The sequence below is a fragment of the Ischnura elegans genome, chromosome X (assembly GCF_921293095.1).
Source record: "Ischnura elegans chromosome X, ioIscEleg1.1, whole genome shotgun sequence".
Classification (NCBI taxonomy): Eukaryota; Metazoa; Arthropoda; class Insecta; order Odonata; family Coenagrionidae; genus Ischnura; species Ischnura elegans.
In genome coordinates this window covers 61,577,895-61,594,071 of record NC_060259.1, presented here as the reverse complement: position 1 = coordinate 61,594,071, position 16,177 = coordinate 61,577,895, and the positions used below count along the sequence as shown (strand labels likewise).

Here is a 16,177-nt window from a genome sequence, read left to right as displayed (position 1 = left end):
TTAAAAACCCATTGCTTAGTACCCTGTTTTCAAAAATTTTCCCCCCTGGTTCTGGACCCCCCTCCCCCGAACAAAATTCCTGGCTATGCCACTGCACCTAAAGAACATGCAGTCTTTATTACTGACATGCGGACGTGCAGCGGACAGTCTACAGATGTCTGCAGTTGACTTGGTGGGCATTCACCGGACATTCTAGAGATTTCTGTGTGCTGTGTGGGTAGTAGCAAACCCATGAATCATGCATGAGGAAATGGAAACTACAAAATAGATTAGGAGGCCTCTTCTAGACAAAAAAATATCTGAAATTTTAGCTAGCATCAAGGCTAGAGCACTGATTCGATGGATGAGGGTACAAATTTCACCTTTCATTTCATCAGGACAAGCAGATAATCAAGTGGCAAAGGCTTAAAGTAGGAATCGGAGACATGACCAAGATTGGAACAAAGAAATGTCTAATTAGTAGTCCAGTGCTGCACCAGGGCACCAAGTAATGGTAACTCATCACAGTAGGGTGGAAATTTCTTGGTAGTCGAGTGGTTCAAGTGGGTCAGGATGCAGTGCCCAATCCTACGCTGCATGGTGATGACATATTCTTTACAGTTGCTCCTGACAGACAGGGAACATACTAATAAGATCAGTTCTAAAAAACACAATTTATAATTCACCACATAAACCACTAATCCTTCCACTGATTTAGTATTGTTTCCCATAGAGGAGCCCATAATTTCTCATGGGGTTCTGAAGTCGTGGTATCTTATGCCAAGCATAGTGCTTCTTTCACACCTGCATTGGTATTTTCCATTCCTAAACATATGGCCAGGGACTCATGCAAAAGATATTTTGATTCCCTTTCATGAAGGAAGATAGGAGTTGCATGATAGGATGGGAAAATGAGTACACAGATGTATCAGACACAGAATGCAGAAAATTGAGAATCTGATCAGATTACTATGAATTCTAATGAATCTTAAATTTCAGCTAGAGCTATCCTAATGGCAAGCAGCTTAGCTTTGTAAATACTACAGAAACCCCTGAGCTTGCCAAATTGATTTAATGATGAGATGAGAAAATCACACATGCCAAAGCAGTATAGAGCTAGTATGATTAAACAGAAATTCCTCAAATAGGCCACAGTACATAAGAACAGTAAATCCAGCCTTTAGGGAGTAGTGAAAACTCAAGAGAATTTCAAGTTATGGAATCATGGTGGTTGATTCATGACACATCATAATCTAATGCTATATAAATATATGTGCCAACCACCCAATTAGAATATATTTAACAAAACCCCAAGCTACAACTGAACCATAATAACAAATAAAAATAGAAGATGGAACAAAAGATTTGACCACCACTGACATGCAAAATGAAATTAAACTAAATCTGCACAAAATTAGAATTATCAATGGTAATTCAAATATCACAAATGGAATTAAGGCATTATTATTTATTATTGTCTATTTATTTTGAGACATTTAAAGTTATTTTTATCAAATATGAACATAAATCAACATTTATTAGTAACCGTTTCAAACCCATAATGCTCTCCAAAAAATATTCAGAATTAGGCAAGGTGTAATGAAAATAAGTGATAAATATTAATAGTGAACACCAAAATTCTAATTATGTACCTTTGGATCCAATACTGCAAGAACTTTCTCTTTAGCCCGCTTCACATCACTGGGTTTCCCACTAATCCTGACGTACGGATCTAAAAGGGAATATTTTCTTCTAACAGCAGCAATACATTGAAACACCACAAGCAAAGATAAATTGGCAAAATAAGGGAAAAAACTATGACTAGCGATGGCACATGCTCAAATATAAGAATAAAAATAGATACAAGCGGAGTGGATAAAAACAGTTGCTCTGGGAGGAGAGGCAATTCATTCATCATCAGAGGCACCTTGGCGGTAGGCAACGCCATTTAGGGATAATGCATCTGAGGTCTGATACATGTAGACAAGTGGCTCACATCATTTTCTAAAAATTATTTGTTAGGCTGGTGAAATAGACTAAGACTTTCCTTGAAGAGCCACATCAAAGGTTACCATTTTATCATCTTTTCCAGAAATTACAGGGGTGAGTGGCTGTCCTCCCTCTCCCCCTTCTATAAGCCACTCTTACATAATTATCCTTTCCAAAGCCTTGAGCACAAGGTTGAGAACAGATTATTAAATGACAAAAATGTGCATAATTAATATAGCAGAATTTCTTCCCCTAATGGATAAGAGAAATTAAAAAATAATTAGAAAATCAAAAGTCTAAAGAATGTAATTAAAAATAAAAGAAAATAAAATACTGCCACTCCATGAAGTATTATTTCATTCTCAACAGTTCAGTACACAAATGCACAAATCCATGATGAATTTTCTTTGGCATTCACGATAATATTCCACATTATTTACATCCTATTCAAACTAACAAAAAGACAGAGTTAGGGAAAAGAAATCCAACAATAAAAAAATGAGTCCCTGTAGTTACTGCTTCAGCAGTAATAAAGAGGAGAGGAGGCTAGTCATGTAATACTCATTAACCCTTTCACTGCTGTTCTATCTCCGTAAACCTTCTCCTCACATGGTAAAAAGCCTCAAAAGGTTAAAATGAGTTTCATTGGGCCATGGAGCAGGTACTTCCAGGATGGGCGTGGTACACCCTCCTAGGGTCGCAAATCCAGGACCCTTTCCTTGAGCTCACCCTTGCTGGCCCGTCTCTTGGACCCTCCGAGGGGGGGGGCTTCCCTCCCGAAAAGTGACCGCTCTGACTGCAATTTGAAAATCAACCAATCAATCCGATCATCAAAAAATGATTGTTTGCATCGCACTCCTAGCAATCAAGTATGTACGTCTTTGAACCGTGTTTCTGCGATGAAAAATAACCATTTTATTAACTTTGCTAAAATCGTGGCTGCGGCCCACCGGATATTGGCCATTTCAGCAAAGTTAACAAAATCGTTATTTCTCATCGCAGAATCATGGTTCAAAGACGTACTTGATTGCCTGATTGGCAGGAGTGCAATGCAAACAATGATTTTTTGATGATTGCATTGATTGATAAATTTTCAAAATGCATTCAGAGCAGTCACTTTTGGCGAGGGATGGTTGAAGAGAGGGGCCAGTGAGGGTTAGCACGTTGAGGAAAGGGTCCCGGATTAGGGACCCTTTGAAGTGCTTCAGAAAAAGTGCATGGCAGGGAGAAAGAAAAAGTACATTCACAGCAGTGGAAGGGTTGAAAAGAAATATAAGAAGAAATATTTATTTATTCATCACAGATTGAAAACAAAGATTGAGAGGAACCTATGCTCGTATCTGCACCTACAGCAAGCGGGTGCCTACTTCAGTAAGAAAAACAATCTTTAATTAGCTACTATAAAGAAAAAAAATACCATTACAAACAGCAAGTAAATGCACTGATGATGAGATACAAATTAATGGGATAAATGAAGTGAAGAGACAAGAGCATTTTTTATTTTTTCTATCATTCACAGCAAGAAATTGAGCAAAAGACATATTCAATAGGACTGAAAGACATAAAAGAAATTCCAGTCATTCAAAGGAAAAATTGATTCAGAAGCATACTTGCTGGAAGTTTTTTCTGATTCATGGTGTCTAGATTCAATAATATACAGAACTTTTGTAATTTTTTAATGTAAAAAGAGTGAGAGCAGTGGTTTTAATGTTATGAAGGAAATCAGAATGTAATTCAATGCATTAATGGATTCTACAAATACTTAATTGCTCGTCCTAGGAATCGTCTCATGACATCTTGCTGGGGTGCATCTCAAGAGCTCTTAGATGCATAGTTTGTTACATTAACAGTTACTCCGCAGAGACAGATTCAGCCGGAGGACAGGTTTCATGCCATAGATCCCCGAGTCATTGCACCAGAACAAACCACTGAATGAACCAGTTGGTGAGTGTGACAAGAGAATATTGTATCAAAATTGGCAGAAGCATCATTTGCAGGGATATAGCAACTCATTTCTTCTACATTTTATAAGCATTCTGTACCATGATGGGAATGCAGTGTTAATAGTACACTTAAACAGATTGGCTGATTTATGATTGTGAGTAAATAAAATTCTGGTTCTTGATTTCATCTCATATAATAAATTACAGTTAAACTTTCTCCAAATCCTTCGATTGCCTCACATGATACAATGAGGTCATAGGAGCTGTGAATTCTGTCCAGATTTCTCACCCCACAAACCACAGAAAATATGTTAACTCCACTTCAGAACTGCAGCAAAACTGGTGTGGCTCAATTTATTGAAATACATACTTATCGATTCAACTGCATATTGCGTCAATGGTCAGAGGCTGATGGGAATTAAGGTGATTAAAGAAAACCTCACCTCTCTCACTGTTATAACCAGAATATTCATTATGTTTGAAAATAACATATAAATCTAAATGCTCTGTCACCCAGGACACCATAAGCAGTGATGCTAATAAAAATAAAATGGAAGGTGAAACAAAGAGATATTCGTAGGTTCCAGGCAACAATAGTCTCAATAAATGGGTGGTCTGAGCAAAAGTCAAAGGTCAATGGCTCTCTTTGCTGTTAACTTTTATATGCATTTATGTTTCTATGCAAGTAGGAGACAAGACAAGGAAAACACAAAAACCAACACAGTAGTACCCTCAATAGGTATTATTTTTATGACCAGATTATGCCTTTTATTTCTGAAGTGTTGATGTGATCAGGCTCCCTCTTTGACTCACTTCCTGTAAGTATTTTTACCGATGGTGATCCGCGTGATAGAGCATGTTTCCTTTAGGAACTGTTAATTCCCTGAATTTACATTTTAGTAGTAAAACATAGCATGCTTCACCCACAGTTTACAGTACCTACAAAAGCCATTTACTAAAAAAAAACTAATGAATGACCATCTCCTGACTGCTACATACATACAGACTGCTTCAAAAATTATATTAAATTATTTTGAACAAATAGCATTGAAATGATTAACTTTCCCATCCCTTATCCAAAAACTGAGAATCATAATGCAAACTGAAATTCAAAGAGTCATAAAGAGTACAGCGATACTCGCTTATAGAGAATCCTTTGCTCTATATTCTAAACCATTAAGATTGCATTCTATTTGAATGTGACATAAAATTATAAGCATTATTTAACAAGAAATATCAAATCCAACTTTAAAAAATTACAACATTATGAATTGGGCTTAAAATTATTTTTATCAGAGACATTTTCAGATTACACTACCTTTCCGTGTTTTGGCACCAATTTTCAGACGACGGGGCCAATCAATTGCTGTTTTTGTTGTATCCATGATCTGAGGGGACAAAGAGGTAAATTAGGAAATAAAAATAACAATTTAGAATTTCTGAGGGTATATTGTTTTTTTTCTTCAATCCTTTATTTCTAAGCTCAAACTAAAATTGTTATTGGAGTTGATGAAAAACATGATGAAACATTTTCTCTGGAAATACAAATGCTCACAGAAACTATGGTCAAGAATAATTGCTGTTTGATCAACACTTTGAATAGCTGTTTAAAAATCATTAAATATAGCAGTAAAGACATCACAGTTTCATTCCTTCATAATAGGGTGAAATAAACAAATTTCCTTCTAAATTTGAGATGGTGAGCATCATGACCAGTAAGAACTGATGATTCAAAACAGTGAAAAATAATGCAACCCTCTACAAGAGCAGCAGAGAATTTCAGGATCTTAGGTGACCCAACAGCAGCTGTAAACTGGGTCATAACACCATTTTAAAAATTAGTTAACCCTTTGGCAGTGACCTCAGGGCAAAATTAGCAGTGCCAGAACACACTTTCCTTAGCTTTTTCCAAAAGTGAAATATTAATGTATTTAATTATTTTTTTATTTCAAGTTATGCTTTAAATTTTATTACCAAATTTTTTGTTTTGGTTACGAACGTGTAAATTAGAAATTTTGAGGCAACAAAATTGATAAAAGATTTTTCCACAGTGAGCTCTCATCACATTTGAACACAAATATACTTAACTTCTGTGGTGGAGTTTTAGTTTCAAGTGCCACCACCAAGGACAGCCACCTGGCAGAGGTTGTTGCCCTGGGGCCCTGAGGTCTCAGTCGATACCACCAAAGAACAAAGCCTATCACCAGGAAGGCACAGCAAGAGCGATGAACACAGAACAGCAACCGAGAAGGACTTCCTCCCGCAAGAGATTGGCGGTACATTGAAAGACATATCCATCTCGCTTGGCATCCAGTAAGCATCCAATAAACGTGGTCATATTTACTCTTGCTCACTACATTGAAGCGAGGTTAAGTACCGTATTGTCCAAACCCCTTCAACTACAGTCCAGCCGCTGAGAGTTTTCCATTGACAGCTAAAAGGGGTAGGGGGCAAGGTTGCCAGGTAAGAAAGGGAAACACCCACATCACATGTAAACAAAAGGGTTCCGTGAAGAAAGGAGCCAGAAGGGACGACGAGCTTGAGGGATCCAAAGGTAGAATCCTTTGTTTTGGCAATTCGCAGAAAGGGCTTGTTTTGGTGGTTCAGGCTAGTTTCAGTGCTTCATATGCATGTGACAACTTTGGATGACTAGGCAAGGGTGTGAGGTGCATTTGGGGGACAGTGATTGGTTGCAAACCATGTCGGTGCAGGCTTCTCCGTCCAGTGGCGCCGACTTCATGGGGCTTGAGGGGGCCCGAGCCCCTCAAAAATTCGTCATGGGTGTGAGGAAAAATGTGTCAGGCTCGTCAATTTTCATCGGAGTGTTCATATATCGAGGTTCGAGTTACCAGGGTTCGAATGTTGATCATATGACTCTTATAAAATGCTTAAAAAACTTAAAACTCATTACTTATAAAATTTCCCGGGGCAAGATCCCCGGTTTGGGCCCCCCCAATATTTTTTTTGTAAGTCGGCGTCCCTGTCTCCGTCCCTCCTTTTAAAGTGTCATCAGACAACTCTCACCTGCTGGACTGTGTAATTCGATTCCTTTATCTAGATAGATATCCTTTAAAGAATATATGAACACAATTCTATTTTATCTTTATATCTCAAGACATGTGAATATGATTACATATACACTCTTAAATTCTCAAATTCTCATGCAATTCATCAATTACTTTTATTCCCCTATCCCTATTACCTATGGGATCACAACTGGTATAAGAGGCAGGTTTAATAAAACTGTGATTGGCTTGCAAATTTGCTATAATTATATGTATTAATAATGATAAAAAACTTATCCGTCATGCTTCAACGTTAATATTTTACTCACAATATTGAAGAAGTCATCAGCATAGTTGGCACAATCAAGAGCTCCTGAAAATTATAGCAGAAAAAAATGAGTAAACACAATGAAAAGGAAATAAGAGCACAGATCAGATGATCCTCAAAGGATTCTCAATCATTCAACTTTTAAGCAAACAAATTCTGTCTTTATGAAGGATTACTTTTTTTTAGGTTTGATTTGCCGCATTTTGATTGATTGATATGATTGATTTCATTTCCGCCAATCAATATTGTACATTTAAAGCATCGTTGTTAACACAAAAAATTACATACACAGGACTGCTACTAAACAAGAACCAATTAGAATTAGTCAGTCCATATGGGCAAGCTGGGCAATAGCGTAGCTTTTTTCCCATACATACCCACACAGGTGCACTATGTATTCAAAGGTAAAAAACCAAACACATATTTTCAAAAGAAAGCTACCATAAATCCTACACAGATATAGGGACACAGGCAATGCATGCGAAGGATATGTTGTAATAGTAAGCAGGAAAGCTCCTCAAGGAAATAACAATGCTAAAAATTATGGCAAAGGATGGGATGAATGTAAAAAGAACAAGAAGTGGTTCATAGCAAACAAAAAAATACATAAATGTTCAAAATTAAAGCAGAAACAGGCAATAGCAATCGAAAGCACGCAAGGGACAGAGATTATATAAGATTTTACGAGTGGAAATTGAGAAATCATCCAGAATATGAATGCAAGGAGAGCAGTGGGCACCAACAACACCCTATCTACTGGGAAGTGAACTATCAGCAAGGGCAAGCATGACGTGTTAAATAGGACTATCAACAGTCACCCTAGCTATTTAATTTTTAGAGTGGTAACATCAGAGTTTGATGAGCTTGAAGAGTTATACTGAGGCGTTAAAGTAGCATAAATTATGTTTAGGTATGTATGTAAATTTTGCTGATAATCAGGCATAGAGTAGTTAACCAACAAAAGGCTCGCATGCTCTGGTTGACGCCTTACACAAACAGTATGAGCAATATGGAATGAAGGTAAACTCTAGAAGACCAAAGTTCAGTTCACTAAATCATTGCCAGCAAGGAATGTAATATAGAAAAAAATTAAAGTAAATAGAATCCTGAACAATTTAAACAGTGTAACTACACAGGGGCCAACATAGGTATGGGCACAGTGGACATGGGAGTAGACAAAGCACAGATATGGGTACAAGGTAGGGTTACTGAGCACATCAGAATTTCAACTGTCATCAACAGCAACCCTATCTTATGAAATATTTCTAGGTATGTACTCACTTATTCATGGCAGTAGTACACATTTCCTACAAACTCTGAGGAGGTAGGATTTAAAACCTTCACACAAATTACATGTTGATGGAATTGAACAGTAGATTTCATAATCTCCCTTCACTCAACATATATCTTCCTATTTTAACTTTTCAAACAATGAAACACTGGTTAAAGATTCACACAAAGGAAAAGCTCTGAGGAAGATACTATAATGACACACCTAAATTGATGTGGACTCCTTCAGGCTTTATCTCCTTCTGGGCAGAAACTACATGAAATTGGCTGGAGATAGTGGATTTAACTCATATTGAGTGAGATATTGAAGTACTCAACTCTGATTGATGGTCAGGGAATTCTGATAAACTACATTAAGGAACAGTGCACCCTTCAATACTGCAAAATCATTCACTTCCACACTAAGATTTCCTGCAAAAATAACTCAGATGTTCTTAAAATCCTCACACCGTAGAGGAACTTGGCATGTAATTTAAAAATACACAGTAAACTTATGAATACACTGAACACTGCTTAGGAGTTTGAATCATTAAGTATCTCTAATATGTAACTGCAGAATCCACTTTCTCAGTTCCTGGAATCAGGCTTGTCATAAAAAATAAGGCTGAAAACACAAACAAGCGGAAAACATTCTTTCACCATCTTGACTGGGCGGCAATTGACCTGGATCCTCTCCTCCTCAAGTAATATGATGAAAGGTTCACTTATGATAGAAATGCAGCCATTTGGTAAATACATGCATATATTGTTTGACAGATGATTAAGGCTCTAATCTATTCTTTGGATAACCTATACATTCACACGCAATAGCATAAGTATCACTTCACTAAGGATTACATCTTCCAATTTAGGAATGGCATATTATGCATTTTTTGCAATTGCATATCAAGCAAGAGAATTTGCATCAGGCAATCGGATTCAGAAAATATCCCATAGTCACCATGCACACGCTTGGAAGGACTCACCGACATTATCCACAAATTAAAAGGTTAACCTTGAATTTATCTGCTTTACTCGAAGGCATGAGCATTTATGATATGAGACTATATTTAATCTCTCCACAGAACTCTAAAAATAAAGTAGAGGGTGTAGCGGCCTATAGGAGTGAAATAATCAAAAATACCCCAAAAACTCCATCTCCAACTAAAGTAAACATGGCAAACATAATATCGAGCCATTATCGCTATCCAATTATCTATTATTTAGGTACCTAACACAGAGTAGGTACCTTCCGCATAGAACTTCAATTACCACGCAGGGCGATGACTAGTCTCGCAGACACTGCTAAAAGCTTCTTATAGTACTCTATGACACTATTCCACGCCGACTAAAATATTATGTTGCTAATCTCACGTACGAAATAAACCCCCACGAAAAGAGCTATCTGAAAAACTTCATCAACAATCGCGCCGCTTTCATTGTCACAGTAACAAAAGAACTACGAATATCTATGTGAAGTATGAAAATATCTTGTAAGAATAACACTGAAATTTCACTTTGAAAATTTGTTAGCTTAAAAAAAATGAGAAAATCATATTCTGACAGTATGCCATTACCGTTTGATGAGGATAAGTTTTCCCAAAACGCTTTCATAACGTTTAGTTTTATAATAACTCCGAGGAGTATTATGTTCGTATTCGTATACAACTTGGGCATGTAATCATTGTTTTCTTCTTTTACTCTGGCAATATTTAAAAAACTCGATCTCACTCAGGGTAAGGGTATCCTAATAATTCCGAGTTAGATCTTTTTATGCATCATTTCTCCTTATATATACTACTTTTCCACTGCACTCCCGCTCATCATAGTTCTCATACTTCTTGCCAATGCTCCCATGGTGCATTTCCACAAGGAATCCGCTTATTTCAAGGGAGGTTCGAGTTGGTACATGGTATAATAACAGCCTTAAAGTCTAAATACCACATCAAATCAATACAATGTAATATTTAATGGAAATATGAGGGATAAAAGTACCTAACAAACAATTTTAGATGTACAGCGGAGATATAAAAAAATGGAATTCCCATAATGTAAGGGATTTCATTCATTCGCTGAGTAACAGGTATCTTTTCAGAAATAATTAATTCTCTAAATTTATGAAAGACCTCATTGAAAGAGATGAAATGCATAATATAAAAATATCTAACAATCAGGGAATTACGGAATGAGAGATGCTGACTTTGGCATCAGAAATGACAATATCTAATCATTATTCATTGATGATGACGACGCTAAATTTTCTTCAGCAGACAATCAAATCCTGCCACTTCAGAAAGCTTCAAAGTGTTCCTGGAACATACGATGTGAGTTTAAAATGCCTTTATAGTTGCTGGGGCAATTTACACCATTCACGATAAACGTTTTCCGAAAACAAGGTTCCCTTAAATAACAATACTTATATTAAAATGTAATATGATGAAAAAGTACATCGAGTATTATGAAACCTGTTTTTTTTATTAATACTGAAATCCTGATTATCCCAAAGATTTTGCACCGTTTGCACCGTTGTCACATTGTTATACTAAGTCATATTTCTTCGTGCTGTCCAGTGGCTTAGCGAGGGGAGAGGTCCAGGGGGTCCTGACTCCCCACCCCCGAAATATAAAATTACATTAACTTTCCTTCATGAAAGAAAAAAAATATTTGAAAAATCATGAATTTACAAGAGATTTCTTTGAAAAATGAAGATTTTTCTATAGTGAAAAGTGTTAAAAATTAGTTTAAAACCCTCTACTTGGTACCCTGTTTTTAAAAAATTTCCCCCCTGGCTTTGGACCCTCCCCCCCCCCCCCCGAACGAAATTCCTGGCTACGCCACTGGTGCTGTCTTAAGTCATATTAAACACTTCAAAATTTCTTCTCCTCGAAGTTGGAAAGATTTGAAAACTTAAATTCTCTAGAGGCTCCATCTGTAAGGAACAAAAATTGAAAATGTTTTCGATTAGAGTAAAGTCAGAAGTATTTCCTAATTCTGTAACCTGCCCATAATTTCGATAATAAGCTCGGCCCTCTGGTGACAAGAACTTATTATGACACAGTATTCCGAAAGAGACATTTAAGAGGCTTCTAGGTCAAAAAATGCCTTCCTTGAGTAAGGTAATAAGAACCAATACCATAGCTAAACTTGACTTCCTTGACTATCGACAAATTATCGACGGTGAAATTGGTACATTAAGGACTATTAACTCAAATTATAAAATAAGGAAATAAATATATACATAAAAGACCGAAAAGAACGGGCAAAATTCACTATGAAAAACACAGAAACACATACAAGGGAGACTCTCACAATAATTGGCAGACGTTTCAGAAGGATGACCCGCTATCTTTGGTGCCGAAGGTGAAATTACGTAGAGTTCTTAGACTTCTCAAGAATATACCCCGAATGCTTACTTTAGTGCCCCATTCAATCTCAATGATAGGTGGCCAAATTTTATAATCACCAGTATGAAGTGTGTAACAATAAAACACTCAAGTGTCTACCTACATCATAGCGCTTACATTTTACTGAAATAAACCATTGCCGTTGGTGTAAAATCCTTTGATAAGGGCTAAGTGATGTATGCACACTAACTGCTTCATGAAGTAGTTTCATCATGATTCCATTACAAGAACCTTTGTCACAAAATTTCACAGTAAAAGCTACAAAATTAGACCGCTCCGAATCTTTTAAGTCGTGCCTTAAATAAACTTGAGCATACACACAATCGAAAAACATGCTTTGTCACATTGATTTAATGATACAGCTAGGGAAGTAGCAAGGTTTCTAGCCAAATTTCTACTCGTAACTTAACCGTGATTATAGCTCATACTAATTGCCACTGAAATGACATTCTTCACCCGCTTTCTCTGCCTACAGTATACTACAGACCATTTGCTCATTTGAATATTCTAATTGCGCTGTAAAATCGACAGATTTTCTGATTAACTGTAGTTAAAATCCAAAAAAGTATGAAATTTCTACTAATTTGAATAGTTGCTTCATCGAATATTATCCCCAAAACTTATGTTGTTCATTCTCTCATTTTTTATTGATACCACTACATCCAGCAAAATCCCCTCCACCAAGATTATATTTTCCACAACTCTATAGACCGCTATTGATGGATTGGTAGAATTTTAATTGTTACTTTAACAGAAACCGAGATAACAAACAAGACAAGTAAATCTATCGGGTACAGACTTCTTTTCGATCTCCAAAAAATTCGGTAACCAAATCGTGTTTATGACCGTGTGGTGCGCATATGGGAGTCCTCATGCATGCTGCATGTTGATGATTGATAACCCCCTGCCAAATACACTAGAGGTGGCTCGCACTGTATTATGCAGATGTATGCGGCACCGGAATTCACTCGCCGCCTCCAGGTCTTGCCAGCTTTAGTACCCACTGTGTGCTGTTCATACGCGACCAACTTCCGTTACTTAGGAACCAGCAACAATGATATTAACAACAAAAACCGTAGCAGATGAAGTGACAAACACAGATTCTCACTAAGAAAAGAGACTTCTTTCTCGTCACTCTATTAGAGCGGTACAAATTGGGATGAATGCTGGTTTAACCGGCAGCTCTCAATTGATTTGAATAACACTAAAGAGTACTCCACAAATATCACATTATTATGCTCCATGATAAGTACATTGCGCAGTAACAGGTCTTCATGTTCCTGGATGAATATGGTACCGCGGCGTAGAACTTACTGAGCATTCTTTTTTCAAATATCAACCTCGACATCAACCAGAGCTTATGAAAATACTAGCAAACGTATAACGTGTGTACTCAAATCAAACATTAAAAAAAGAAGTATGTAATGGGAAAAACTCGGACTGTTTGCAAAAAAAATGATAGACACTCAAGATAACTCATTTCTACACATGCCAGGCATAAACTGTTTTCCCTGTGCCATGAAGCGATGACCATCGAATTCAGACAAATCCATAATTTCTCCGGAGAATTGAACTAAAATGCTGCTTAAGCTACGAGTGTATTCATGATGTAGCAGGTATTCCACTGATCCACAGGTATAAGCAAGATCCCCATTGTAAGAAAGTTGTGAGAAACACAAGAATCAAAGAGCAGTCAGAAAAAGTGACAGATAATTTCCAGAAAACCATTCTTACCCAATAAAAGAAGCTCAAGTTTTCGGCGATCCACTAGAAATCTATCTTCATACTTGGGACTTGTCCACTCTTGACTTTCAATGCCTCCATCATGCGGTCGTTCGTCGGCCAATGCAGTGCTATAATTTGAATTACAATTGGAATCCGTTTCAACAATTTGTTCCTGTTCTTCGTTCATTGCTAACTTTGGGTGATCCGAACGGTAGCCGCCACGAAAAAACATTGAACCCCCAGTACTGTTCTCCATGCTGTGTGTCACTAAGGTGTTGAAGGAGCGACTACGAGTGAAACAACTGCGTGACGGATCGAGATGAGATCGACCACACACACAGAAGTGAAGCCTACACCTTTCGATATTATAAAAATATTAATTCATCAATGAAATCAAAATTCAACCCGTAATATTTTCATTAAGACTATTCTAAAACTGTGATAAAAATGATATCATATTGTAATATTGAATAATCGTTACAAATATGATGGGGCACTTCAAGGCACATACCTGGAAAATAATTTAGGAGACTTTTTAATGACTTTAAGAGATATTTTTGTAATCATTTTCTACGGTAGTTAATTTATTGACAAAAACCGATTCAGAGGAACAAAGGGAGGAATATCGAGTACCTGATTTAAATCAATATATTATCATCACCGTCATTTATCAAAGAATCTGAGTGGCCGAGGTGATTAAGGCGGTAGGACTACAGAATGGAAATGGTATATATATTTTTTTTTGTGATTTTAAAAATTACTTTTTTTCATGTTCTACTATTATCAATGACAGATATATTTTTCCGAAGTGAAGATGGTGAAATTAATATTCCCTTAGATTTTTAAATATCTCCTTTTTCAGGAGTAATATTTTCGAAGAGATGCGCCACTTTCTCCACATGAATGAGAGCAAGCGATAGTCAACACTTTGCTTATAGGAAATGGAAAATCACTCATTGTCAGTATGAGACAAATATGGTAAAACCGAATTCGTGTGTTATAGGTATTATGACATAATTTATTATTTCATAAAATAAGGCTATCATATTTTTTTAATCCGAAAAAGATTAGATTCTAGACATAAACGCACTAAAAGGGTGGCAAATCTAACGCCGGCTCACACGCAATAACACCACTAATGTCGTAAGATATTGAAATATCTGTAGTAATTGCACTTAATCGGACATTATTACTGCTCTTTTTCTCTCTCAATTCTTTAGGAAATAAATTTGGAGATTGAATCCAGGCCATTATGTTGCCATTGTTACTTACTGTATATATGCATTGTCATGAAATAGCATACTTGCGATCCCCCTTCGTTCATTTAATTGCGCACTAAATATTTCAACGTATGCGCACAGGTAGGGATAACTACAACAATTATTGACACAGCCATTACCATCATTTGAGACTGTCGTTTGGTCAATAGTATTTTAATCTGAAGGCCAAGAGTTTAAATCAATTACTAGATAATTTATTTATAAACATTTTAAAAATTTACAATATATAAATAATAATTTTTGTCACATGTGTATTTCTTCACTCTGAAATTTTTTAATGAAGTTTCAACTACCGCCAAAACTTTGTGCTACCTGTATGTATCATCAATTTGTTTTATTTTTCGTATGTACATAATTTATAATGAAAATTACTGTTTGACCCTTTGGATTTCACATAGATCCCACGGAATCCAAAGTTCTTTCATTGACAGCACGTAGTAGATTACGATTTCGAAACTCATCAAGTAGATTCCAGCTCTCATGCTAATATCAAAATACGTGAGGCCCTACTAATGAAAAACATACTTTTCGTTATGAGATATAATTATTATTCGCACCGCTAACTCACATCAATATTCCTTAAACCTATCGGTAATACGTCTTTATTCACGGTAATGCAGACATTTCAGGTAATCTTTCCAAAAAAATACTTCGGATGTGGTCGAGTGAACTTTATGACATTGATATATTTTTTTATTAAGCATAAAACTCAGAATAGATGTTTTACTTTTCTCTATCGTAAATTGATTGATTCTCTAAGGAAATATATATATTAAGTAATTGATATGGCAAGGCAGTTATTGGGGGCACATTTGCTTAGTTGGCTACTTGCAGATATGAGCGCCAAACTCCCACTTTCAATTTCATCTTTCTTCAATGCCCAATTTTCATTACGCAGCCTTTTGTAATTCACACGGAATTAAAAAAATAATGTTTTGGATATAAATTGGCATATAGATATTGACCAGATTTTTCAAATTAAAGTTATACCTTATAAAGAAAAATAATTCTTTTCATTAATAAGACGAAGATTTCAAAATATTTCGATGTTAGCATGAGAGGCGGAAATTACGACGGAAAAAGTTTCGATATCGTAACCTACAACGTGCTTTCATTCATTCAGTGCTTCTACCAGAATATTAGTTCCCTAAAATAAAATGTTTGAAACGACTATAAATCGACTAAATGTCCATCGAGAAATCTCAATTCGTCTATACAGAAAATGCTAATGTAATTCGCGTGTTACCCTTTCAGG

The 16,177-nt window shown here is 36.3% G+C and overlaps 1 protein-coding gene across 1 annotated transcript in view; it reads right to left on the bottom strand.

Moving 5' to 3' along the window:
• LOC124171558 (protein bicaudal C homolog 1-B-like) overlaps nt 1-13,943 on the bottom strand; it is a 39,844-nt gene extending 25,901 nt beyond the window's left edge. The window contains exons 1-4 of the mRNA XM_046550730.1: nt 13,652-13,943; nt 7,246-7,289; nt 5,230-5,299; nt 1,632-1,711 (exon numbers count right to left, since the gene is read on the bottom strand). Coding sequence (XP_046406686.1) covers nt 1,632-1,711; nt 5,230-5,299; nt 7,246-7,289; nt 13,652-13,898 — 441 coding nt within the window. The 5' untranslated portion in view covers nt 13,899-13,943. The remainder of the gene's footprint in view (nt 1-1,631; nt 1,712-5,229; nt 5,300-7,245; nt 7,290-13,651) is intronic.
• Nucleotides 13,944-16,177: the final 2,234 nt, after the last annotated feature.